General features: G+C 47.8%; 1 protein-coding gene across 14 annotated transcripts in view; it reads right to left on the bottom strand.

The window, feature by feature from the left end:
- MBNL3 (muscleblind like splicing regulator 3) overlaps positions 1-27,253 on the bottom strand; it is a 99,015-nt gene that overhangs the window by 29,406 nt on the left and 42,356 nt on the right. For 13 of the 14 annotated variants that reach the window (XR_008578937.1, XM_054839200.1, XM_054839209.1 and 10 more), the window contains one exon: positions 4,993-5,157. Coding sequence is in view for 13 of the 14 variants with exons in the window: in XM_054839200.1 (XP_054695175.1) it covers positions 4,993-5,157 (165 nt within the window). In the remaining variant the exon portion in view is untranslated. Of the gene's footprint in view, positions 1-4,992; positions 5,158-23,442; positions 23,555-27,253 lie in introns of those variants that run through there. The other variant, XM_054839208.1, reaches the window with a different exon arrangement.

The raw sequence follows: 27,253 nt of genomic DNA, 5'->3' as shown, positions 1-27,253 counted from the left end.
TGTCCTGAGGGAATTCGAGCAAGTTTCTTCCTTGCAGCCAGATCCCAACTGTAATTTTTACTCCAAACAGCACTGCTATCCTCAACATACTGCCCATCTACCTCTTGTGATTCCACCCAGCCAGGAGACCTGACAGATCAGTATTACGGTTGTACACAAAAAAAAGTCTCAGTTGCTGGTGTGCTCTAGGGCAAAACAGAGGGATTCAAAGTATAAGAACTTATCCTTCTGCTCCCTTCGCCTTGCAAATTCAGGAAATACAGCAGCAGGTTTCCTTGCAAACTAACTTTTATTAACCGTAGCACATGTGGACACTACCAGTAATTCCTGAGCAGAGGGAAACAGGTTACAGTACAGCAGCAGAGGGGTTCAGACTGGTAGCAGCTCACAAGATAGGTTTACTGAGTATTAAAATGTTTGTAAAAATAAAATAAATAATAAAATAATAAAAAAGAAGCTGAAAGGGCTGTTATGAGAACACAGCTCAGGGGAAGAGCTGCCAAGGACTTCAACAGCTCTGGGCTCTTCACAGACCCTGAGCACACGAGCCGTCGGGTTGAAGGTGTGAGCAGAGAGAAGGGACCGTCCCAGGGAGGGGCATTTGTCACCACCAGTAGTGACAGAACCTGGAACAGCTGATTTTGTTAACAAACTAGAAGTTGCATTCAATTTGCCTAGCAGAAATTGTGCTAAAGCTAGAGAAGAAACACAGAGTGGGTGTGAAGAGGAAGGCAGAGGAGCGGCTGGTGTTTTGTCAAACACAAGCGCTGTCTCAGCTGGGAAGTGTTGATTCTGAGTTACCTCAGACCCTAAGAAGGGAAAGTCTGAAAATGAGAGACCCAGTAAAAATACAGAGGTGTTGATGGCCTGAAGGAGGAGAGATAGGTCCCTGCTAAGCAGCTACACATGGAAAGCACACAGAAACAGTGGCAGCTTTTATTACAGTCTGGTGATAGAAATGTAGAAGATAAAGATCTCATACTGACAAGGCTAAAGACCCTGATATAATTGATGCTGTTCAGAAAAAGCAAAAACCTGTGTTCCCCTCCAATGCAACTGCATGGAGCTGGCTGTAAAACCACCTCTCTAATGTGAGGGCTGAGCAAGCTGCAGTGAATCCAACTGGCCAAAGCATCCAGCTACCTACCACCACACGTTTGTTTCCCCAGTCAGACCACAAAGACACACTCCTAGCACAAAGGATCTCTCATCTGTGGGCTCCTGTTGTGTCAAAAGTCAGGTGTTAATGCGTCTCTTGACAGACACCCGCTCCCGGGCGGGCCAGGGTACAGGTGTGTATTCATTCCTAGTGTGCCTTGGACTAGAGGCTGAGATACAGATCAGGTTTTTGCTGTATGGAACAAATGCATGCCCAAAACACCTGCTGAAATCTGCTCCAGCACTTGTTCCAAGCATCACCGGCCAAGAGTTGCTCACCCTGTACTTTAACTCCTCCGTCAGCAGGATCCCGCTGTCCCAGGAGGGGACGCAGGGCTAGGTTAAAGTCTGGCTTGTCTTCAGGGGCGAGGGTGACTCAAAGCTGTCAAGATAGTCCTGGCTACAACGACCTTGACGGGAAGAAAAGATGAAGAGCTTGAAAACAAGAAGGAGGGGAAACAACTTCCCAGGGCATCAGCAGAGGCAGCTGCAGGGCAGGAGTAGAGGCAGGTGTGTCAACACTGCTCTGCTCTACCCACTCGCCTCTTCAGGGCAGCACCACACAAGCCACTGCTCTGCTCTACCAGGTCAATTCAGATGCCTGTGCTGAAGCACCTCCATGGCCAGCTCCACATGTCTGTCTCACACTGCTGCACAGGGACAAAGCAGAATGGAGAGGGTGGGAATCAGGCCCAGGGTGCAGCACTTTTTGGGTGGTCTCGCTTTGGCACACACACAGCTCAAAGTGACCATATCTGAGAAACCAGACACAGCATTGACCAAAATGCTCTCCATATCGATGTCAGAGCCCAGCTCTACCCACTTTCAACCTTACTTTTACACAGTCTAACAGAGACAGAGGCAAAACCAGCCCAGAGAGCTTCCAGCACAGCTCAACCAAAGCCAGCAGTCAAGGTGAATTTGGACTTTCAAAGGCAAAATTTTACTACAGCCTTTCTACTCGGTACCTACATGGTCTCTCCAAGGTCTCTCCCAGACAAATACACCATGCTGAGCAAATACTCTGCTCCCTGTCCTTGCCTGACTTGTTTTAAAGGGCTGTACGAAGCAGTCTGTTTAAAACTGCATCACAGGCACCAAACATTCATGTGATTCTCAGCTTTGCACAAACGGTTAGCAGCAACATCAGAGAGCAACCAGAGACTTCAGAGAAATAGGGTCATGCTAGCAACTATTAACTCACACCTAGTAGGCTTCCATGAGCAGCGTACAGCAAGCAGCCCACCTGGGACAGGGTTCTTCTCCGAGCAGCGCTTTCATTAAACAACCATCACCAGGGTCCTGGCTCTTGGTTCAACAGGAAGATTGGTGGTGGTGCAAGAAGATCTGGTGGTGAATGTTTAGATGCAAGCTCACAGACACATTCGATGCCATTTCAGGAAGCGTGGTGAAAAGTTGCTATGTCAAGTGCTGGTTTGGCATTTCTTTTTTTGTTGTTGTGGGTTTTTTGTGTGCGAGTTTTTGTTTTTTGGTTTTAACATGGTAGCTTTCCTGGTGAAAATGCGCTTTAAAATGTCTAAGCATTCACCTATTGTTTGGTGCCATTAAGCATGCTGTTCCAAATCTCGTCTCTGGCAAGCATCCCAATTAAGCAGGCATCCCGTTGATCAGCTTTCTGATCACATGGGATTTGTTCTGCTCCTGCATCTGATATAATACTTTCTGCTTTGAAGAATTTCATGTGTAGCCAGAAGGAGGCCCCACCCTTCTCATTTAGAGAGAAAAAACATTCTCAAAGCCTGCTTCCACTGGCAGCATCTTCAGGAAATCAAAGGCAGGTGAAAGAGCAATCTCTTGTTTGTCCTGAAATTGGTGTGGAGCAAGTTGGGCAGCAGGAATTAGACCAAGAGCTCGTTTACTCTGAGCAAGTGTGGGAAAGCAGGAAGGGAGCAGTCATTGCAGAACTAATTTTTATTTTTCTTCTTTGCCCATGTCTCCCTCATGGCACAATTTAGAAACCAGGGACCTTTCCCATCAGATAAGGTTACCTCTGAAATGAGAGCACTAACCAGACAAACTGACAGATTCAGTCTCAGAGGCAATTTAAAAGGCAGGAGTGAAATTGCAGGAGTGAACTGGACCTGCAAGATTGCAAAATGGGAAGATGGGAACTTTCCAAGGAGGAAATCCCAAAGATGTTTTGAATAGCCAGCCAAAGAGTGTCCACTGTGAATTCCCCACAGAGGAAAACCCCAAACAGGAAAGGTTTGCTTTTGGTACAGGGCTAGGAAACCAGTGCTACCATTTTGTGGGAATTCAGGATTTCCTTCTGATGTGCATGTACTTTTAAACCCCACAAAAAGAGGTGCAAAGATTACAGCAGATTAGAACTTAAGGTGCAGAGCAAATAAAAACTTCTTCTGTGGCTCATTTTCTCTTCTGCCTCACTTTTCCATTTTCAAAATGGGAAGCATAAACAGCATTTTCTGAGCTTACATGGCAGGGTGAAGATAAAGCTGCTAACACAGGATGACTAGAGTGAGGGTGAACATGGAAAAGCCTTCACAAGACAGGAGGAACATGCCAAACTGGGGAAATGCCCCGGCATATGGTGGCAGAGCACCATCGTGAAGGGACACTGGCCAGCTTTCCCCACTGAAACACAGCTCCATCGCAAGCTCTTACGCCAAACAGCACAACAGCCTCCAAGATGGAAGAACCCTTCACCAGTCTCCTGTGAGACCAAACCAGAGACACCTGAGCTTTTCAAAGCCGGGGGTGACAGATGCTGAGTCTGAAGCCCCACTTGGGCAGAGAAGCCAAGTGCAGGCTGGTTGCAAGACTTGTACACCTTCAGGCTAGAAAAGTTGTCCTAGGGTTCCAGCCAGACCTCCCGTGTGGCACAGCACAAGGAACCTCACCCAACAACTGCACATCAAGTGTACATTGCCCTAGGAAAGATATTCAGCCCCAACTTTAAATGAAGAACTCCTAGTTAAGCTCTCAGTTAAAATTGTGCAGCTTGTCAGCACTGAAGAGCTGCTTCAAGACCTCTAACATTTCTTAAAATATACATAACGACAGACTCAAACTCAGCTGACAAATGTCACCCCCTCCCAGATACACCAACCAGCAGACACAAGCCATCCTCTCCCTGGTTTAACAGGGTTCTCCAGCCTGAAAACCTGTTTTAACTGACAGGCAAAAGCAGGGACTGATGGTGAAGGCTTCTCTGAACTACCTGCTCTGCAAACACCCATCTTCCACAGGCTTCCCTCCCTACCTGAAGAGAAGCAAATCTTCCCTGCTGTTAGTATAAAACAGCATTACTGTTAAAAACAAGCAACAGGGCTGTGACATTATCACAACTCTCTGCTGGGACAAGTGCAATGAAATGGGTCTCACCCCCAGACATAAAAAAAAGTATTAAAGGTCTGGGTAGGATTCATCTTCCCCAGTTTTAGCCCACCAGTACAATGCATCCAGTCCGAGGGAATCAGCTGGCCTCTTGCCACAGTGTGGAAGAACTCCAGCATCCCCACCCCAGTGTAAAACAGCTATCCAAAATAGGATCCATTGCAATTGAACCACCTGGGGACTTCTGGGATGTACATGAATTAACTGGTCAAATATGTACCTGGTGGTAAGACCCTTCCACTTGATCCCTGAATCTCGCAGGTCCTTAGTTATCAGAGGAAAGGAAAGCCACAGCTTGCAAGAAGATGCAGAGCATCAGACATCCCTCTGGAAGATGCTGCCAAACTCCATGCAGCATGGCCAACTACCCAGGCTCAAACACAGGGCTGGGCCCTCCATGAGCAAACAGGAAAGAAACGCTGAGCAGTGCGAACCCAATTCATTGCTGTAACTTACAATTGGCTGTAGTTGCGCGCCTGGTAGCATGAACTGCATTTGCTGAGCAAACATGGCTGCGGCTGTCTTCTGCTGGATCAGGTTGTTGCGTCCATTTATTTCAAGTTGTGTTTTTAAGTGCGGAGGAGGGTGGAGATATTTGCAGTTTTCTCGGGTACACCGGCCCTAAAAAAACATAATGAAACAGCATTTCAGTGAATGTAACAGGCAGAGCAGCCAGAGAAATTTAATTAAGGATTGTTTGGGTTAGTGTAACAACACAATCATCTAGGCAGAGGCAGTTTGGTAGCTACTGCACCTCTTTTGTGATTTTTCTATAACAGTGCAATATTTAGGTGAAGAGAAGAGCAGCGTGGCTTCTCCAGCAGTAACACTACAGGAATACTATCAAGCTAAACCCAAAAGTTACGCTTCCTGATGTTAAAATGATTGTTGGAAAAAAAATAATCTAACACAAATACCAATATTTTCAGAAGCTAGTGGCAACAGTTCCAGAAACAACAAAAAAAAATTTCCCCATTTTCTTGTGCGGGTTGTTTTTCCCCTCCCTCCCAACACCAGACCACTTAATTGGCCCTGACAACCAGACAGCAAGAAACAAAACTGTCTCCACCGCTTCCCCAGCTGCACTGAGTAAAACATTAAGAGACAGCTCTGTAAAGCAGCACCTCTGATCTTCAACATACATGGACCAAGATGCTGAGAGCTGGGAGTCACAGGAGGAAGAACTGAAACAATTTCCCCCTTCATGCTTTCATTTGTCAAAAGCCACAGCATGTTGCATCACTGACTACTTCCTCCCCCAATAAACACAAGCACTGAGGAAGCCACTGGCTTCTAAAAAGCAAAGGATCACTAATGTTACAGATCACCTCAAATCAACTAAGACCATCACTTTTAAAAAAGATCTATAAACCGTACCTTGCTTTAATAGTGTTTGTAAGTAGACATAAGAAGATAAATACCAATAGTCCACTGAACACAGAAAACAAGTAACTAATTTTGTCATTAAGATGAAATAATTATTGAAAAATAAGGGTTGTTCCCCCCCCCCCCCGCCAGGCATTCCCCTCCTCAAGATACAGAATACAAGAAACATTTTATGCAAATTTATGTTTAAGTTTTTGTGGTGGGTTGACCCTGGCTGGGGGCCAGGTGCCCACCAGAGCCGCTCTATCACTCCCCTCCTTCACTAGACAGGAGAAAAAGTATAATGAAAAGCTCATGGGTTGAGATAAGGACAGGGAGAGATCACTCTCTAATTATCGTCACGAGCAAAACAGACCGAACTTAGAGAGGGAATTCATCTAATTTATTACTAGGCAAAACAGAGTAATGAGAAATAAAATCAAATCTTAAAACCCCTCCCCCCACCCCTCCCATCTTCCTGGGCTCAACTTCACTACCAGCTTCAACCTTCCCCCCCTCAGCAGCACAGGGGGACGGGGAATGGGGGTTACGGTCAGTTCATCACACGTTGTTTCTGCCGCTTCTTCATCCTCAGGGGGAGGACTCCTCTCATCGTTCCCCTGCGCCAGCATGGAGTCCTTCTCACGGGCTACAGTCCTTCACGAGCTTCTCCAACGTGAGTCTCTCCCATGGGGTGCAGACCTTCAGGAGCAAACTGCTCCAGCGTGGGATCCCCCACAGGGTCACAAGTCCTGCCAGCAAACCTGCCCTGGCGTGGGCTCCCCTCTTCACGGGTCCACCGGTCCGGCCAGGAACTTGCTCCAGCATGGACTTCTCATGGGGCCGCAGCTTCCTTCAGGTGCCTCCACCTGCTCTGGCGTGGGGTCCTCCATGGGCTGCAGGTGGAATCTCTACACCCCCTCATCCTTCCTCCATGGGCTGCAGGGGGACAGCCTGCTTCACCATGGTCTTCACCACGGGCTGCAAGGGGATCTCTGCTCCGGCGCCTGGAGCACCTCCTCCCCCTCCATCTGCACTGACCTTGGTGTCTGCAGAGTTTCTTACACCTTCTCAGTCCTCTCTCCGGCTGCAAAAGCTCTGGCTTTTTTTTTTTCCTTCTTAAATATGTTATCACAGAGGCACTGATTGGCTTGGCCTTGGCCAGCGGCAGGTCCATCTTGGAGCAGGCTGGCATTGGCTCTATCAGACACAGCGGAAGCTTCTAGCAGCTTCTCACAGAAGCCACCCCTGTAGACCCCCGCCCCCCGCTACCAAAACCTTGCCATGCAAACCCAACACAGTTTTGCAAATAACTTACGCAAAAATGGTGATTTTTTTTTTGAGAAAATAATTCTTTGGAGCTATTCAGAGCATATTAAAATAAGGCCAGACCTGGAGGCCACAGAGCTGATAACAGATAACTAATAATCATTCCTGCAGCCAGCAAAGGAGCAGGACCATCCATTACCCTATCCCAGGCACTCTCATCAAGGGCCGGACACTGAGTTCTCAGCCTCAGTATAATTAGGTTTGCTTTCCAGAAGGGGCACACCGGGTGACCCCACGTACACGCTCCCATTCGCAGGATCACGCGCAGCAGAGCTGTAAGCCCATAGCCATGTCCACAGGCACGTGCTCCTTACACACCGCTGCACCCTGGGCTCAGACTGGTGGACACACCTTGGGATGGGCCCCTGCCTGCATCCAGGATGCTCCCCTGGGCATTTTTAAGACTTGTACAAACATACAGGTGGAATCAATGGACAGTGTGAGTACTGCTGCACAAAGCCAACACGGTGCTCCACTGCAGGGGCTGGTTTTGAACCTCTGGCCAGGCTCCATGGTATGCCAGGAGAGGGGCAGGTCACTGCAGAGCAGCAGCCTAAGACTTGCAAGCTTTAGGTGTGATTTCCTCTGCCCCCCCTATCCCCCTGTTGAGGATAACAGCTTCACCGGGGAGAGGGCTGCAGAGCTTGACTGCAGCATGAAAGGGGCTGTATGATGCAGTATTGAGAGAAACAGGCTCCTCTCTTATCTGCTCCAAGGAGATCAGAGAGTTAAACAAAACTCCTAGCTCCCCGTTGTTATTTAGAGGCAAATAATTAAATGCAAGAAGTGATGGGCTAAACCCGCTGGGACAGGAAAAAAAAACCACTCCCAAACTTCAGCAGCCTGCCTTTGTGGAATGAAACCCTCTGCCCTGCTCCTAGAAGAGTCCTGAAGAGCGGCTCTGGAGAACCCAACTGAAAAAGAGGCTTTTTAATACCATTGTTTGGCTTCTCAGCAATCCAACAGCCCCAGCAGCCAGTTAATTGCTCACAGGCCCTGAGGAAATGAATCTTCATCACCAGACACTTTCTTACATCTGTGTAAAGTGAGGGTAAACGGCACAACGCAGCTGGCTGATGCTCAGCCGACCCAGCACTACTACAAGGTAAATAACCGTGTTAAACTGGAAGAAGGAGACTCATCAGCACTAGGTAGGTCTGGGTCATCCTTCTCATGGCATCTTTCCAGCTGCACTGGACCAGGTCTCTCCACAGCCCTTCCCATCACCTAGGACCCAACAAAAGCCCAGCATTCGGGCTCAGAGCACGCCTGCAGCACCCCAATTCCCCAACTTCTTGGGGGCTCCTTCGGTTACTGCAGACCAGGAGCAGACCCTGCAGAGCAGCTGGTTGTCAATGGCCAGGCAGCTGCTCTGTCCTAAGCTCCAGCCTTTGAAGGTTTACATGTTAGCCTCAGAAATTCCTTCTAGTTGATACCTGGCACAAGTGCTTTGGGTTGGGAAAACAATAATTTCTACCAAATTTGGAATAAGTCTCTGTAGACGTTTCTGCACTGCAGGAAATGGAGAAGAATTAAAAAAGAGCTACTATTTTTTGTAAACAACACTTAGAGGGCCTTCTTTAACTTGAAAAGGACTTTACTATTCCAACTGAAATTTTGCACGTCATTGATACCAGCCATCCCAGCTTGGTGTGAAGCTTTGTCCTACTTTTTTATCAAAACAGAACTTGTTTAATTCCAACAGGGGGTTCTACAAACAGAACATTTTTATTACCAACAACAACAAAAAAAAACCCCCAACCATACAGCACAAGGCCATGATCCTGCAGACAGAGCTGTGAGCAGAAAACAGTGGCCACACAGAGTACTACTGGTTTCAATGAGGATATGTATTTGCAAGGAACTGAGAGCTGTAGAGATGCTGCTGCTAGAGCGAAGGCTGTGCAGTGCAGCACGGCTGTCAGACCTTCTAGGGCTCCAGGAAGACTAAATGAATCACTGCTGCACTCTGATTCAAAACCACACCTTCAGTCTAGCTCCTCCTTGCCATCACTTTGATCCTGAGCAACCACCACTATGTTTCACCAGGACTGGTTAGAAGCCACAGCTGAGTTGGATTGCCCTCTCCAACACCATAGTAGGTTCTTCATCTCTGACAATAAATTTTAGGAACTGATGATGAGACGGAGTGACACAAAACATTCCCAGTTTAGACACCCAACTACGAAACAGCTGTCAAGATGTCTTGCTCTAAAGTGATGGGCACCTCTAGCATCCTCTGAACTCCAACACTAGTAGGGGTGATCCCTTCTTCTACACTTCCATCACAACACCCACAGTTCTCAGTACTTCTCAGCAACACATACACTCTTCAAGACCAGTTTCAGCTCTAGGAAAGCCACCAGAAGGACAAAGGAACTGCCATTATTCACTTCTCAGTACCAGCTGCAACCCAGCAGGGAAAACAACAGGAAACTGGTAGCAGATCTGCCGTGTGGATACCGGGCTGGGGACAAGTAAGGACAACTCCACTTTATTCCTAGGCCACACAGGTATACAATACAAGAAAATGAGTCAGGCCCCTAAGTTTCAGATGAGCATCTCTATGCTAAAAGGTAGTTTTGCTGCGGTGACTAGCTGTGGCTCCAGCACATCAAATGCTCAGCACAGGGCACAGGACTGTCCCAGCATCCTGCCCAGAGACCTGCTGAGACACATTCCAAGCTGAGTGTCGCACCAAAAAGTGCCATCCTAGCACCTAGAGTGGGTTGCTGTGTGTGTTGGGAAGGGGCATGGTGCTCACAGACTGAGTCTTGTCAGTAAGTGGTGCTGAGCCTGCTGGGACCAGTGCAGCCATACTGTTGTAACTGGAGGAGTTTGTTGCTGGTGCTGTTAATTCAGCAGGAGTATTGACTCCAGGGAAGGTGCGTTCCCACCCTGCCCTGGGTGGCACACGAGCCTGCAGCCAGGGAATCACTACCCAGCAACAGACTCTGCTGCTGGCCTTGGAAACACGCTAAATATAGCCGTATTTTCTGGCTCCTCACAAAATGGAAGGAGTCTGAAGGGCCATATTTGTCAGCTTCTTTGCCAACTACAGCCAGGAGGGAAAAGCATATGGATTGCACTTCCCGAGGCTTGAAAAATGGATATTAAAAATAAATCATTAAAAGATTTTATAAGAGTATCTTCTCTCTCTTTCTTCCCACACACTCCCCCACCCTTACAGTAGGCTGCTGGCATGTGATTGACTATGTGTCGCCAACTTAAGTCATGCTGTGATGGCGCATACTGTAAATGGCTGGCATTTGACACTAGCTAACGTGACAGCAGCTTGCAGTGCAACGAAGCCAGCTGTTTCAAGTGCAACACACTTAAATCCAGTGGAAAAACCTGCATTACACCTGGCTGTTTGGAGTCTGCTGGGCTGCACATCGTCATCTGCATCCTAGCTCGGAGGGATGCAAATAAGAGCATGCTGCATGCTGCACCAGGCTGGATGAACTTACCCTAAGCATGTTACACCAATTCTCTTCTCGCTGGCTGCTGAAGGAAGCTGAACTGTGCTGCAGAGACAAGGCTTCCAGCACAAACCCAAGGCTTGCTCACGTTTGTACCAGTAATGCAGTTTGTTACGGTCTCTTTAATCTTGGATGCCAGTAAGGGGTTCCAGAGCAGACACGTTTCTGATTTTAATGACTGCACTGTATGTCCTGTCAATCACCAGCAGTTCTCATGTGAAAAATCTTTAAGCTAATATTGCTTTTCACACACTGGAGGCTGCAGTAGGCTTGTGCCCTGACTGTGCTGTCTTTTCCACAGACACTAATGACATGTGCAATGACTGACAGCAAAAAGAATGAGAAGAGACCAGGCAGGAAAGGATTTCCATGTTTTGCACAAAACTAGGCACCAAAACACAGCTTGTCTACATAACTGTTCCCTGCATGAAACAGCAGATTTCCACACCCCCCCCAAGAGGAACTCAGTGGGGAGGCACATTCAGAGATGCGCTGGCCCTGCTTACTCAGTGCCTGTCACTCCCGCGCTGAGGCATGAAACGCTCTCTGCTTTCCATCCCACTCAGCACATGCACACAGATGCCTTCTCCTGGCTGGGCATCCTCGCTCCTGCCAGAGCCCCGCCTGGCTTTCCCATATGCAATATAACCTCAGCCACCATGGTGTCTGCATCCACATCTGGAGGGCAGGCAGAGACCAGACTGCTCAAAGCTCTGGGCTTCATCCTTGTGTCCATGCAGCACAGCTGAGAACATGTATCGAGCAGCACATGCCACTCCAAGTGTACTCCTACTGCTATCTGCTCTCTTTAAGAAAAGGGGGACACAGGGAAGCAGACTTGGTACCTGCTAAAGCCCAAGCTCTAAGCCCATTGCCCCTCTGGGGACTTGCAGCTTCAAAGTTGCCCTCCCAGGAAAGCAAATGACCAGGGTGTCAGGAACACTGTCCATCCACCACCCCAACTCAAGTGCTTCGTGCTTGCTATGGTTTGCTCCTAAGCAATTTGCTCCAGGGCTGAGCAACTGGCATGCTGGCTGCACTGCCCGGCTCACCCTGCAGTCTCCAACGCTGCATCACATTCCTCTTCCCGCACAGGTAGAGAGCTGTGCTGGAGGGAGGGAGACAGCTGTCCATCTCACTGCTGAGGCAAACACCTTCTGCTTGGCAAACAACATCAAATAGCATGGAAATAGCATGTTTTCAACTGGAAAACAAAGGAGGCTGGCGTAGACAACTCAGACTGATCATTAGCGAGTGTTACGTCTCAGGGCTAGGTGCTCACGCAGCCAAGTTGTCACTTGCTGCAGTTCAAAGCGTAGCTCTGAACATAACTTATCTGCAATTCCTTTCTACAGGCTAATGAAATGTTAAAAGTTATGCTGCCAACCGAGTCAGTGAGAAGCACAGCCTTGCAATCTCCCTTGAACACTGACCCTCGCACAGCACATCAGATAACTTGTGCTTAATAGCTACGCTTTTCTCCTTGCAGTGTTGGAGCGGCTCACTTTTACAGAGAGCTTTTAAAGCGTAATTATGTACAAAGCACTCCTCGAATGTGTGCTCATGGAGGGCTGTTAGCCCACCTACAAGGATCCTAAAAAGCAGGTCTAGGAGGACCTGGAGAAGTGAGACACCACCCCTACACCTACACTGATTAACTCCACCTATTTTCTTCGTACCTATTACTTGTGCATTTCCCAGACAAGGGCCTCCAATGCATCACTCTCCCTGCAGCTGTAAAGCTCTTCCTGATTCACAACTGCAGTTTTGCTCCTCCTGTAACTGAAGCCCAAAACTTGTCTTACCCCAGAGGGTCAGAACAGGAATTATTCCCTTCCTTTTTGAGGAAGGGCCCATACTTAAAGGCTGCAGTCACATCTATCCCCCTTCCTCAAACCTCTCTGCTCTAGACTATGCAAACCATGCTCTTTCAACTTTGTGAGCACAGTCTCCAAGCCTTTCATTAGCCTGCTCCCCCATGAGCCCTCACCCCTGGCTGACGTGTGTGCACGCACGGGCCCTGCGCTCCCACTAACCCCTTACCAGTGCTGTGCAGAGGAAGATTTTTTCACGTCCTGCAGATGCTGCTGCTGCTGCTTATATATCCCTGTATGGCATTTTCTTTCCTTCTACCAGTGTAACATTTTTGATTCACTCTCAACAAGCCTTTTCCAGAACTACTGTCTACCCAGCTATGCTGCATCCTGTATCATGCAGCTGATTCGCTTAAATGTAGTATTTTGTATTGCTTTCATTGAACTCACACCCCTTTTCTATGGACTATTTTTCCCACCTGTCAAGATTATTTTTAACTCCACACACCTGGTTCTCTAAAGTGTCTGTAGTTCCTCCCAGCTTAGAAAACCCTACAAATTTAACAAGCATGCTCTCTCTATTCCATCATTCAAGTCATCAGAATGAACCAAAACAAGACTGAATAGTCTTGCCAAGCACATCCTTCCAGGCTGCCACTGAACGCAGTTTTCCAAGCAGTTGCAGGTTGTCACATAGAAGTTTCCCCTATGCTTTGTTCCCTGTCTTGTTTGGAAACTGATTTGTGTCACGTCAAACACTCCCAATTTAACACTAGCACTCCATCCTCCATACTTCTCTGAAATAACCCATCTCAAAGGCTTTCCAGTTCTACTGCTTCTTCTACCCTGTAGGGATGCTGGAGAGTTAGTGCTCTGCACCCCCGGGGCAGGCATTTGTACACAAGGTTGGATAGAAAGAAGCTGGTGATCTGAAGTTACTTGTAACAGCAATAAAAAAATACAGCATAGCTATTTGCTGACATTTTTCAAATGCAGGTGTAACACCCGTTTATAGAGAACCCCCAGACTGCTGTTATGGTGTGGATCCTGCTGTGAACAGATCATAGCTGAAAAGAAAAAGCAAAACATATCTTCTAGTTAGCATTACCAGATGGCAATCAGCCTTGAAGGGAAGCAATGTAAACTTCCTATCATACAGAAGTTTCAATTTCAATGTATGTGGATAAAAATGCTAGTTACAGTTAATCTGGTAGCTTCCAGGTACAGACGAAATAGACCCTGGGAAATTTGTGTTCTAGCTAGTAAAGAGTATGGTTCATGAATAGATAATTTGCTGGAAATGGAATTCAAACAGCCCATAAAAAGCACAAATCATAGTTTTGCAACATCTCTGTGATGAGCTTTGCCTAACTTCTTTGAACTTCCACCTCTGGGTCCAAAGAGCCACCTCCCTGAGCCCGCTCAGACAGATGAGAAGAAAACTGCTAAAACACCCCAGATGTTATTTTGGCCCAACTCTGTTCCCTTGCAGTTGGTTCAGAAACCTCTTCAAGATTTTACGGTGTTTTGAACGATGCTCCGAGCTGCGCCAGCAGCATGTCAGCTCCAACCCAGGGCTGCTCAGGCAAAGAGGGACATGTCTTTTGTCAGGGAACAGAGGACAAGAATCAGACCTGCCTTTCCACACAGCTTCAGTGGAAAAACCTGAATATCTATCGCAAGCTCCCAAGACTACTGACGCTCCCAGCACTCTCAAGGCAGCCCCAGCTCATCGCTGAAACAGCGACTGAATTTCATGGCTTCAATGAATGTCAGGTCAAGCCCTTTCCAAGCAAGCCTAGACTTGATTTTGACTGAAATGAGTGAACCCTGATGTTTTGCATGATTTCAAATGAAAGCAGGTGACATCTGGCAGCTCTGACAAGAGTTTTGGGTCCTTTTGAACTGAGAGCTCAAAACACAGCTCAGTGGCACATGCAAGTGCAAGGCAGCTAGAAAGCCTTCGGAGCAAACCAAGCAGACATGCTGTGTTCACCCTGCTGAAGTGAGGCTGGTGCATTTTGCACAGTCCCAGTCAGCCCAGTTCTGCTTTCCCTACAGCTGTGGGGCAGAGCCCTAAGTGGCCAACCAGAAGGTAAATAAATTTCTGTAGGGGTTTAGGCTTAACACCAACTGTATCTTGGGCTGCACCAAAACCAGTGTGACCAGCAGGTCGAGGCAGGGGATTCTGCCCCTCCACTCCTGCTCTTGTGAGACCCCACCTGGAGTATTACGTCCAGCTCTGGGGCCCCCAGTACAAGAAGGACACAGATCTGTTGGAGTGAGTCCAGAGGAGGCCACAAAGATGATCAAAGGGCTGGAGCACCTCTCCTATGAGGACAGGCTGAGAGAGTTGGGGTTGTTCAGCCTGGAGAAGAGAAGGCTCCAGTGAGACCTTACAGCAGCCTTCCAGTACCCAAAGGGGCCCACAGGAAAGTTGGAGAGGGGCTGTTTACAAGGGCATGGAGTGATAGGATGAGGGGTAATGGCTTTAAACTGAAAGAGGGTAGGTTTAGATTAGATATAAGGAAGAAATTCTTCCCTGTGAGGGTGGTGAGGCACTGGAACAGGTTGCCCAGAGCGGTTGTGGATTCCCCATCCCTGGAAGTGTTCAAGGCCAGGTTGGATGGGACTTTGGGCAACTTGGTCTAGTGGAGGGTGTCCCTGCCCATGGCAGGGGGGTTGGAACTAGATGATCTTTAAGGTCCCTTTCAACCCAAACCATTCTATGATTCTGTGATTAAAACAATTATATTCCTTTGCAACCTTAAAAAGGCAAGTTGGGCAAAACCAGCCACTTCAGTCCAGTGAGGCTCTTCATGTCCAGTAAACGCAGAAGGAATGGGAAACAGAGACAAAAAATCCCTGGCTGTAGGACACAGGTGCTGCGCTCTTCAGCCTCCCTGTCTCACCCATGTGACTGCTCTGCTGGTGTATTTTTTGCTTTGCAGGGAGATGGAAGGAAGGACAGGAGGAAGAAAAACGTCAGCATCATTTCTGCAAATGTATTCGAGTCCAGACAAAAGCTGCCAACAGCCAGCTGAGGGGACTGCTGAACAAACACTGCTAGAGACCTGTAACACCTCCATCTCTTTGTCATTCCAGCCTTTGTCTATGAAAGCCAACCTCTATCACAAACGAGCTGAAGAGCCTGTGCCCCTGCGTGCCACTGGCTCGCAGGAATAAATTTGCTGAAGCCCTCTCCTCCATCACAGGACTGGAAAGCAAGCTGCCCCTCGCCACCAGATGCACACCCACCGCGGCACGTGGCCAAGCTGACAGGGCTTTGGTCGTCTACCTATCGTACAACTGGACAGGTCTCCGTCAATAGGCATTATGTGAGGAACAGAAACATTTTGTCCAAGCAGGGGACACAATTCCCATCACGTGGCACAAACAGTTTCAGCAGCCGAACAATTTCACCATTAGAAAAATAAAAGAAGTATACGGAGCACATAACATTGCTTTACTCGCACCAGGATAAGAGACAAGACATCAGATGCAAAATGCTGGGACAAATAGATGCACAGCATGGACAGATCCTACTGCAGATGCCGGTCCTTTCACATAGTGTGTATAAAGCAGCAAAGCACTTGGACAGGGGGTTTCTCAAGATCAGATGCACTCTGCTGAGATTCAAACATGCTTATCTAGGACTCTCTTACAAAGTCTGCAGCCTCAAAACGTTTGTCAAGCTTGTTTTTGTTACAGAGCTCAAACCAGAGCAGGAAAGAAAAACAAAGCAGAGACAGCAGCGTTTCTACATCCCCGTCTCACTTTCTGGTATCACCTTAACCAGTGACAGTTACTCAAAGCTATTGTCAAGAACTTCACACCACTGAACTCAGCAGGCAAACCCAGCTCCACACAGAAAGGATGGCTCCTTAGCATGGAGCACAAGTATTTAAACAAGTACCATCACCCCACCATTTTTTTTTAATTTTAATTAGAAACGAGGGGGACATGAAACTACTGTATTCCAGTAAACTCTAAAGCAGCCACAGGCATCAGCCTAAACTCCCAAATCCTCATTCACCTGGCAATTAGGGAAGCTGAGAGCTGCTGTGAGTGAAGTTTTACTTTTGCACATTGCTGAATACAACAATGTTCTGCTGAATTTCCCCAGGACAGCACAAAGAGGTCGTGGCTGTCCTCCTGCTTTCATGCAGGATTTTCATTCCAAGCTGTTTGTTATACTTGAAGGTTCTTAGAAACTCAGAGCAGTTATTTTGTTGGGGAAAAGCCCTGTAGCTCCTTCATTATATTTTTACATCTTGACAACTCTTTCCAGCTCCGTTCTCCTGCCAAGCTCTCTTCATTCAGGCCAATGGTATGCCCTGTTATGCTCAATGAAAAACGTGTATTGATTTTAACATTGTTGGTTTGTGGAACATTTTTGCTTGCTCCAAGCAATGGACAGTGTTTACCAAGCCCAAGAAATAGATATTAAAAGAGTACAGCACTGTCAAAGTATATTTTTTATGAGCTGCAGAGCCACAGAGCAGAAAAACATGTTTATCTGAGAGATTACTACTTGCAATGAACAGCAATCTCATTCCACAAAAGAGAGGAATAAAGACTTCATCGAGCTCTTTTCTTTTGTATCTGCTGATACATTTTGATTAGGCTATGTTTTGTGAACCGTATCAGTCTGTTACCATCACATATTTGAAATGAGGTTAAAACAGAGTATCATCAATTTAGAGTACTGAACTGATCATTTCTAATGTCTTCCAAGTATTATTGCATTACTCTCCCAGGTTCAGGAATGTTAAAAGCACAATAAAATTGGTTTCTTTAATACAGTATCAAATACAGGCTCTCTCCAAGTGAAATAAGCTTTTACAGACATCCCTGGCCACAGACTTGCTCAAGCAACTGATCGATAACAATTACAAGGGAAAGCATTTAGTGCCCGGTAAAGAGAGCACATTTAGGAGCATGTTTAGCCCTGGGATCACTGCATGTATTTAGAGTAGGAGGCGAAACAGGTGACATCCTGCAATGTTAATATTCCTGGGGGTGAATGTTTCAGTGTGGGACTATTTGTAAGTAAAGAAATCAATTCTACCTGGATGATAGAAACACAGGCATGTCATTGATTTCTCTTCTGTAATAAATTACAAAAAAAATCATGCCAGTCACTGGAACAACATTGCACAAGTACTGTATTAAAAAAAAAAAACAACCAAAAACAAAAACACAAAACCCCACAAAAAACCCCAAACAAAATAAAACTTCTAATATGTCTTTCATCTTTTGTCTCCCTCAGTTCTGTCCCTCCTGATTGCTATTACAGCAGGCTAGCTTTTGAAAATACCAAGTGTAGTTTCTCTTGTCCCTTAAACCACTTTTTCATTGCAAATCCCATAATCCAATTCTACAACTTTCACTGGCTGATTGAATCTGTCAAGGTCATATGGAAAGTTGATGCTTCTGACCTTCCTCTACCTACGGTGTCTGTTGAATATTACAATTGCGGCAGGCAAACCACACGTATACAGAACCAAGCAAAGTACATTAAAGCCCAGGAGAATAAATGTTAAAGCACTGTGTTCGTGAATACAAATATCGGACGCATGACCACCTCCGGCAGCCTCGCTCCTTGAGTTTACACAAGGGAGAAGGCAAACAGGGAAGCGCAGAGATTGATAACTAAGTGTCCAACCCAAACCCTCCCTCCTGTCCTGTGGAGGGCAAAGCCATGCCCAGTAAACCTCATTCTCAATGCATTTTGGAAAGCAAAATGAAGCTGCAAATAAAAAGATTTGTGGGTGGCTGGGTTTGGGGTGTTCTGGTTTTTGGGTTTTTTTAAGAACTTGGCAGAATATAAGAATTTACTAACTGAGGATTAGCCCAATTTTTGTTTGTGTTGTTGTTTTGCTCAGAAAGCAACAGCTTAATGGGCACAAACGGATTCCTGGTTTTCAAAAACTAAAAAAAAAAAAAAAAATAATTCCATCTGGGCTGACACCTCCTAGGGAGAATCTTCAGTCTGGGAAAATAACTCTGCAGGATGTGCTTCAGCCTCAGCTACTGAGGGGCTGCCAGGGGGTAATGCAGCACCCCGAGCAGGGAAGGATGCTGGCTGGGCTCTGCTAAGCACGCTCATGACTCCTGCTGTGGCACACCACAGCACTGCCACCCTGGCTTTCCACCGTTCGGCTGGAAACACCACGAGATGTCAGAACAGGACACAACAGTCCCTCCATGCATTAGCTTAAGCCACCAAAGGAGTTGGCTGCAGGGGAGCAGGCAGATGCAGTGATACAGGAGGGTGATGCCCACAGTTGCCACTGCAAGATTTGCTCCCAGATGTCTGTCAGAGCCCGGGGAGCTGATGCTCCAAGGCACAGGACACCCTTCTGCTCTTGGTTAGGACCTGCCCAACAGCAGAGAGCAAAGGCAGCTCCCCTAGCCTCTCTCCCTGTGGCCAACCCACTGATGTCCCCAGCTCCCCTCCTACTTCTACTCCTCTCTATTCCATTGTTTGGCTCCCTTCACTGCTTCCCATTCATCTCTTCCCTGCTGCGCACCGAAGCCCACCCCTCCAGCCACTTTCTCCCATAGCGGTGCCTCTCTGGCACCACTTAAATTCACCAAAGACCAAGCCTTGTCCTCGTGCTCCTGCTTGAGCCACAGCACCCTTCGCTCTGGCTTTGCGGAGAAGCTACCTGACTACCAGGATAAGGGCTAACTGCATGCCACCAACTCCACATGCTCTCACTTATCTCTGAGCAAGGACCCCAAATCTTTCTGGTCCATGTCAGGTCTCAGATTTCACGCCATGGTACAACGAACTTGCTGCTGGTCAGAGGATTAAAGGTGCAGATACTAAAAGCACCTTCCAGGGAGCTCTTGCAGCCTGCTAAGCACAGCAGGCAAGGACCACACATCTCACACGGACCCTGGCTTCCAAAGAGGGCATCCAGGCCAAGTGACACTGAATCACAGCCCTCCATCGAGGACGCGGTAAGGCTTGAAGAGAAAGGAAGAAAAACAAAGAAAAAAACCCAACAAAAAGAAAGCCTGCCTTGCCCTAGGCAAATATTCCACCTCAGTTAGCTTTCCCAGACTGATCTATTTCAGCATGTTTTTTATTACAGCCAGTAACTTATACACATTTAAATCACAGAGGGGATTTTTCTTTTACGAAAGCACCTTCAGAAGTACTCTTTAAGCAGTGCCTGGCACTAGAAAGCAGATAAGTGACCAATCTTTGCTACCATCTCAAGAGAAAGGGAGGTTAAGGCAGTGTAAATGTCTGTTAGGAGCTGAGCCCATGGAGCAGCACGGCAAGTTGCAGCGGCAACAGGGCAGGCCTTTTTCTGTGGAGGTGAACACGACAGGCTTGCAATGCCAAAGATAATGCAATGCCATCTCTATGGGCAAAAGGAGAATTTGGCAATGACACAGTTCTGAGCTAAAACTGTAAACAGTGAGACATTTAACTGCAGTTCACATGCGCTAGTCACAAGTATCATGCAGGCAGCCAGCCTTAAGGGACAGGATGCCAAATTCTGTGCCAACATCTGAAAACCTGTTAATTTATGACGGATTTATTAAAACAGCCTCAGCCAGAGCAAAGCTTCTACCTGTCCTAATTACAACACTCCTCATAGACCATGTTCCCCCAGTCTGTTATCGACTCTCGTGAGGGTTTGTGCAGATTCACACTCCCTACCTTGCTCAGCCAAAGCAGATCCATGTTCTTGTCCCTAACTGAGCAGCCAAGTAACGAACCCTCCCCAGGACACAATAAGTAAATATGGAGGTTGTGAGGCAGCCTGCTCAAGGAGGCTTTCTGCTCACCCTGTACTCCATGCTGACCTAGAGACCCAAAATTCAGAGTAATTACAGCCCGAATACCCCAAAATCTAGCAAGAGTGGTCTGTTTTCTCCACACAATGCCAGGAGTGGGGATTAACTGATAATGCTTTTTGTAGAAACCATGATTTCAGATGCTGAAAGGTTAATTCCATGTAGCCGCTGATTAGATCTGTTCCCTCTCCTGTAACAAGAGCTGTAGGACAGGACACTTGAAAAGGTTGCATGGCCCTACTGGGTGGATGTATCCACTTTCTCCTGTGGGATGCAATTTTTGCCCTGCCAGAAATCCTGACCTAAATTCTCCTGAGTGACACTGGTATAAGTGCCAGAACAGCTAAGAAAGGAATGTGTCGTGTGTGTGCACACATGTGTATCCGTCTGTCCCAGCAGACGAACAGGAATGGAAATGATCAGGGCTTTCATTTCATTTGCTTGGTTTTTGGAGTTTGTGTTTTTAATAACTGCCAGATTCACTTACTTAGGTTGGGAAGCATAAGAGAAAAGCTGAGGGAGGTAGAAGCAACTAAAGCATATCCACGTGGACATGCTTTGGACACAAAACCCAATATGATCAAATTACTGTGGGCTTATTCTGCCCTTTCCATATTACTGCCCTGCTTTCCAAACTGCTGCCCTCAACTTCTACTCTGAGCTGCTTATCCTTGTCTCCATCACCAGTGCAGCGCAGACCGCCTGATGCTCAACCTTTTGTAGATGAGGAGGAATGCAAGGATTAGCTTTAAAAGGCTGTTTTCTATTAGAAAGTAATCTCGACAACATGACTTCCTTAGGCAGGCAGACACCCAACCTCACGTATTCTGCTTCTGCCACTGACAAGAGATACCTTCAGACACAGCACAATCCCTTCCTAAAAGGGCAACAAGAAAAAGACCTTTCACTGCCCTGATCAGGTACAGCCAGGATGAGTCAGCTGTGATGCAAATGTTCATTTGCTTTTAGGTGAGATGGGCCCATACCAGGTTGGGCTAGGACAGATTTTCTCTGCAAGGAAGAGTGACCTTTCCTGAGGACATCTGCAGCCTCTCTGGCCACGTGAGAGGAGTAGCTGCAAAGAAGCTCCAGTGTCATTAGCAAGTCTGGAATGCAGCATGACTGGTGCCGACATCAGCAAACACCCGGCTGGAAAAAATGCTCTCACTCGCTTAAACAGAGATAGATGGACTTCTGATGGGGCCCTGGCAGAAATCCCTGCACAAACTTTTGTGCAAATGCCTCTAACACAAAGAAAGAAGGAATATTAAGGAAAGTGCTAACACTTTTTCTCTAGCTGGGCTATGTTCTGAAAGAATGCTTAAAATCATTTTCCTAGAATTAGCACAATCAAGACAATAAAAAATAATTTTAGTGGTGTTTCTGTCCTAGCTAATGTGAGCTCTATTCAGAGTAAAGACTTCTAAAGATTTTACATTACCATGGACTCTTCAAAAAAACCCACACAGAGAAACACAAAACAACAAAGTCCTCTGATTTCAATCTGTGCTTTATCGCACAAGGCCACAGCAGGGGATTTTTGGCTGTGGGAATACAAATACTCATCAACGCTACACTACAGCTCAGGGTCCTGCTCCGATTACTACCCAAACACAGAACGAGACGGTCCCAGCCTTAAGTTTTCAGTCTAAATACACCAGACTTGGTGGAAAAACCCCAGGTGGCCTGGGGAAGCCTCAGCAACACTCAGACTCCAGGCCAGCTGCTCTGCGCTGGACTGCTGCAGCTGTGGAGCTACAGCTACGATGCCCTCGATGCTTTCTGAGCTCCCGCCTCCCAGCAGCAGGCAGCCTGCCCTTCCCATCTCTGCATCCCTAGCTAAAAGCAATCCTGCCCATTTGCCTCTCAGCCTCTAAAGGACTTTCACCCCCAACTCTCCCAACTGTGGTGCAGGAGCAGTTTGAGTGGGCTCTGGTGACAGAAGCGTGACGTGGAGCTGGTAGGGAGGCTGTGCTGGTGCTGCGAGGCAATCCGTGCCCCACTGTGCTGCGCCAGCCAGCAGATGCTGATAAGGCCGACAGTGATGGGTGGCAGTGGTCCTTGCCGCATCCACAAGCTCCCCCGTCCCGTGGGAGACTGCCCTGGGGAGCTGCTCTGCTCCTCCCCGGAGTCACCCCCACCTTCTTCCCTCACGGTCTGTCTCACACAGCTCGGTGAAGGTTTCAGACATCCCTGTCCTGCTTTTATCAACCCTGACAGCTCTCCTGCTCTAAGCGCCTGAGTCACTCAGCCTGCTTGCCCTGCTCCAGCTCCCATCCCGCAGCACGCCACGGAGGCTTTACAGCAACACGATTGACACAGCGGGGAGCCAAAGTCTGCAGGGAAGTAACCGTGATGATTACTTCTTCATCAGCAAGTGCACCAGATGCACTGAGAAATAAAAATTACTTTTGAAGCAACAGGAGAGGCGGAGGGCAAGAGACTTCCCGAGTTGACATGTTCAGTCCCTGCAGACACCACACCTAACAACCGGGACATGGAGAGGACAGAGGAGCTGCAGGAGGGCTCAGGGACAAATAACCCCGGAGGGGAGGAGGAAACAGAGCAGAGAGGAGAAACAGGGCATAAGGCTGCAAGTCTTGCACCATGGGAGCAAGATTTTGGAGGGCTCCTGCAGAAAGCACCAGGTGCATCTTTAACACCTTCCCCTACAGCATTTGGGAAGAAGTGACATCCCCTCCAAAAACAACTCTCCATCTTGGAAATCTGCTGTTTTAAGAAACAAGATTCCCTCACGGGGAGGAAAACGCTTTCCTTCCTACAGCTGACCTTGAACACCATCACCTCTGCCATATCTGGATGATCTTCCAAGCCCTCCTTGAAAGCTGGACATGTAGATGAGCCTTCAACTCCCCACTGCCCTGGCTATTCAAGAGCTACTGCATGGAATGAAATGTCCAACCCTGCAAGACTCCTGTTCCTCCTGCCAAACTCATACGGTGCTTGGTATCCGCAGCACTATGTGGAAGGGACCCTGGGAGCAGAGCCCAAGCACTGCACGCAGCACAGTGCTGCACGAACCGACCATGCGGGATCAAGCATCGCTTAACGGCGAGAAAGCAAGCTTTACTCACGCTCTGATCTTTCAGGAGCTGACAGGAAGAGGAAGAAATGCCGGTCAGCAGGATCGGCCAGCACGGTTGGGATTACACACTGAGGTTTTGTTTTCAAACTTTGCTTGGTTGCGGCAGGGCTCTTTAAGGACCTAATCTCCGTGTGACTGTTCCCAGCACCAGCCGTGCCCCTGCGGATAACAAGGACTTAGGGAAGCACCATCTAATGATGACTGTGCTCTCAGGCAGGCTGGCTGCAGCTCTGCCGTGTCTGTGCTGTCCCTGGCCATCTCCTCCACCCCAGCTAGGTACTCCATGCTTTCCCAGCTGCCCCTCTGTTTGAGAGCTTTTTTCTCTCAATAAGCACCCAGAGCTGCTCACTTAAAGCAGAAGTAAGGAGACAAATAAGAGTTAAAGCAGCAGTTTGGGTTAATGGCTTAAATCCTCATCAGAGCCTGGTGTGGGTACTGCTGGGCAGAGACGTGGACATCACTAATGCCACTCAGCTGATCCCAACACTCCTGCCTGTAGTGGTTGTTTTGAGGCTTTTTTTGATACTTCTATAGGAGAGACCAGCTAGAAACAAGTGCTGTGTTAATGCAGAGTATGTGCAGAAGCATGATAAAATTCAGTGCATGCCACTCAGTCATCTGACTGGGCAATGCCTTGTGATACGACACCCGGTCTGCAGGACTAGCTAAACCACCCCTGGTTCCCATTCTTGGGATTGTTAATTAAAGCAGAATTTGTCTCCACTTTTTAATAGTGCTCTGCACACCTACCTCAACAGCGTCCCCAGCATCCCCACAGCAGGCGCGCTGGGCTGGGCAGTGGGTCTTTCTCTCTACTGTGCCACCAGATTAAACATTCACATTCCAGTACGGCAAGAGAAAACTTCTCTCCCAGAGCACAGGCTGCCACCTTTCAAACAAGGTCAGACACCGACCTCCTCCCCCACCGCCAATGACCTTATTAGCACTGATCATGGTTCTAATAATATCCCACGTTGTAAGCGGGCCATCTGCTGTAACATTTCACTACAAACTTGGGGAATTGCTTGGTTTTAGTACACTCACGTCCCAGCAAGCCAACTGTCCCCCCCTCAAGAATACGCACCTTCCCCACATCTTTAAGCTACATGTTGCAGAAAGGCACCTCCAGCTCCCAGCTTTCCAGCTTGGAGCTCAAGCACGCAGGGAACAGCACAGAGCCATGCCCAGGTGCTGACTTCAGACAGAGGAGGTCAAAAAAGCAGAGTTTGAGATTAAAAAAATCCAGCATCACAGCCTCCAACTCCTCCAATGGTGAGGACACTAAGTAACCATGTCACTGAAACCCAAAACCAAGGCTAAACACTAACCAGATGCTCAGAGAGTCCAAAGTAAAGCATCAAGGCTCCTGAGAGCAGAGATCAGCGTGACTTTTGTGCCACGTACATACTGCTGTGTGGACAGCAGGAAGATTTTACTATCGTAACATATTAGCTATGGTTAAGCTGAATATTTTCACTGCCGTTACAGGAGATAGGGCTTTCATAACAGTCAGGTAAGCCTGCAGAAGAACTAGCCATGTTTGATAGCTATTCACTTAGAAGGAGCCAGGGTTTGAAATGCTTACTCAGTTAGGACATCTAAAACACCCAGAGTCGTGTTACTACAGTAGCTCGGCTCATCAGCCTTCATACGTTTTCTTTGTACTGCTCCTGTGAAGTCAAAACGTGCAATTAGGCACACAGACTGACATTACAACACTTTAAAGCAGCCTGCATCATCACAAGGCTTTGAAAGCTGGTTTTCCAAATCCTTGGCCTTTCCTTTAATCAATAGGCCACCATCAGACATGGCATGAGAGGCTACGTGGGGCAAAGGGGTCAGTGCCTGGTTCTCTGCTGCTTGATGAACAGCAATAAAACAACATTAATAAGCCATAAGTAGAACTGTGCCTGTATGGAGGAGCATTCACTCAAGTGCCTCAAAGCATTTATTTTAATACCAGCATAACAATATTTATAGGGGCAGATTTTCAAAGAGCTCAGCTCCTCACTTGGAAATCTAAACCACTTATTTAAATGCTCTGTGGGAGATGTCAGACGATGGGCTCTCCAGAAAGCTTGGCACATCTTGTTTATATTTGTTTTAAAGCTTCCAAACAGCTCAATTACATAAATGCATGTCACTGCACCCTCCTTCAGATGGGTGAACCAAGTGGCAGAAAGCTATTGTCAGCAAAGGGATTACATCAAACTGATGCTATGCCGCTGAAGAAATCCACTAACTCCACATACTTGTTCAGAGTCATTCTCCTCAAAGGCATCTTCCACCGCCTTTCCCCCAGCTGGCTTTGCTGGGCTAACGCAATCATGAGCAAGAGGAAATGCTAGGTAGCTGCCATTGACAGAGCAGCAACACGGGACACCATGCCCAAACATGGCTCCAGGTTTACAAGGAACGTCTCTGCAACAAACTCTCCCCAAGTATCCTTGCAGGTTTGGGGCATCTATTTCAATCACGGTGCCAGCTACTGCTGTAGATAACGGCTGGAAAATGTAAAACTTGAACTTCCTTCCCCAGGTGGATATGGCAGTGCCATGGCTTGCAGCATGGCACCCGTTAAGGTGTCAGAGCTTACCATACAAACACACACCTCTCCGTGCTCCCTTCGCCAACTTCTGACTCACAGCAGCCACACAAGGGTAAACGCAAGCACTGCCGCAGCTTGCTAGCTGGGCTTCAGTGCCCCATCTCCCTCCTCCCAGCGCAGAGGAAACCCCTGGGGCTTGCAGAGCACTGCACTGCATTTGCGCTGGGTCACAGGCACAGAGCTTGTGCTTGCAGATCCAAGCAGACTTTGCAGGACTGCAAGCTCCAGCTGCATACAGTGAGTAAGTGTAAAGAAACTCTTCCAAACTGGAAAGCCAAAAGTGGCAGAGGAAACAACCACAGGTGGTTCTCCCCCTTTGGAGAATGTCTGAGGACCGTTTCTCTCTCTCAAAACCCGATGCAACATCTCACTTCAGCACAAGGAGCTCTTGGCTGCCCACAGGAATTCTACTGTGCTTAAAATCAGGCTTAAGTATTTTGCAGAGCTGGAACCTCAGTCTGGAGGGCTTTGCCCTTAAAAAAGAAAAGTAAGCCTCAGGAGCTGGAGATGGCATGCCACGGCCGTGCAACATTGCAATATGCCCATAAAAGGTTTCAAAATGTATCTGCTTAAGCGCACGAAGCAGCTCAGAAGGGTTTAGAGTCACATCCCAAAAGAATTTCTCTCCTGCTTTTTTAGGCAAGTGTGAGCAGCAGTCAGCACTTTACCATCATCTTCCCAACCAGAAAACCAAGGTTACTCTTGGCTGATATTAATAATGTAAATGCTGCTGGCTTTATCCTTAGGGGACGGTGGTTTGCTTACACCACAGGGAGAAGACCAGGGCAATGCGAGCTGCAGAGAGGAGCAGAGGCCCTGCATTGCCAGGGATGGCTGGTGAGCAGAAGAGACACGAGGCTGGCAGGAAAACCCCACTGCTGAATTTGCTTGGCCTGCCTCCCCGAAGAGGCTGGCCTCCAAAGTGCGGTCTCAGGACAAATTTGCGGCTACTGCTCTGCTTTCCAACATGTTCGAGGGAAAATGCACACAAGTCTGAGGCCCAAGGAAAAGCTGTAATAAATTAATTCATTAGCTGCAGGAAGAAATAAAAGAAGGACAGTGGTCCTGCGCCTGCCCCTTGCACCAAGAATGCCTCCCAATGTGCCAGCCTGCACCTCTGCCAGCCCCTTGAACCTGACCCAGGGACACCACACATGAGACTGGCACCGCCAAACATCAGGTAACAGTGAAG

This window comes from Grus americana, chromosome 12 (genome assembly GCF_028858705.1).
Source record: "Grus americana isolate bGruAme1 chromosome 12, bGruAme1.mat, whole genome shotgun sequence".
Taxonomy (NCBI): domain Eukaryota; kingdom Metazoa; phylum Chordata; class Aves; order Gruiformes; family Gruidae; genus Grus; species Grus americana.
Note: the sequence above shows the minus strand (reverse complement) of the source record. Positions and strands in the feature narration are given on the sequence as shown.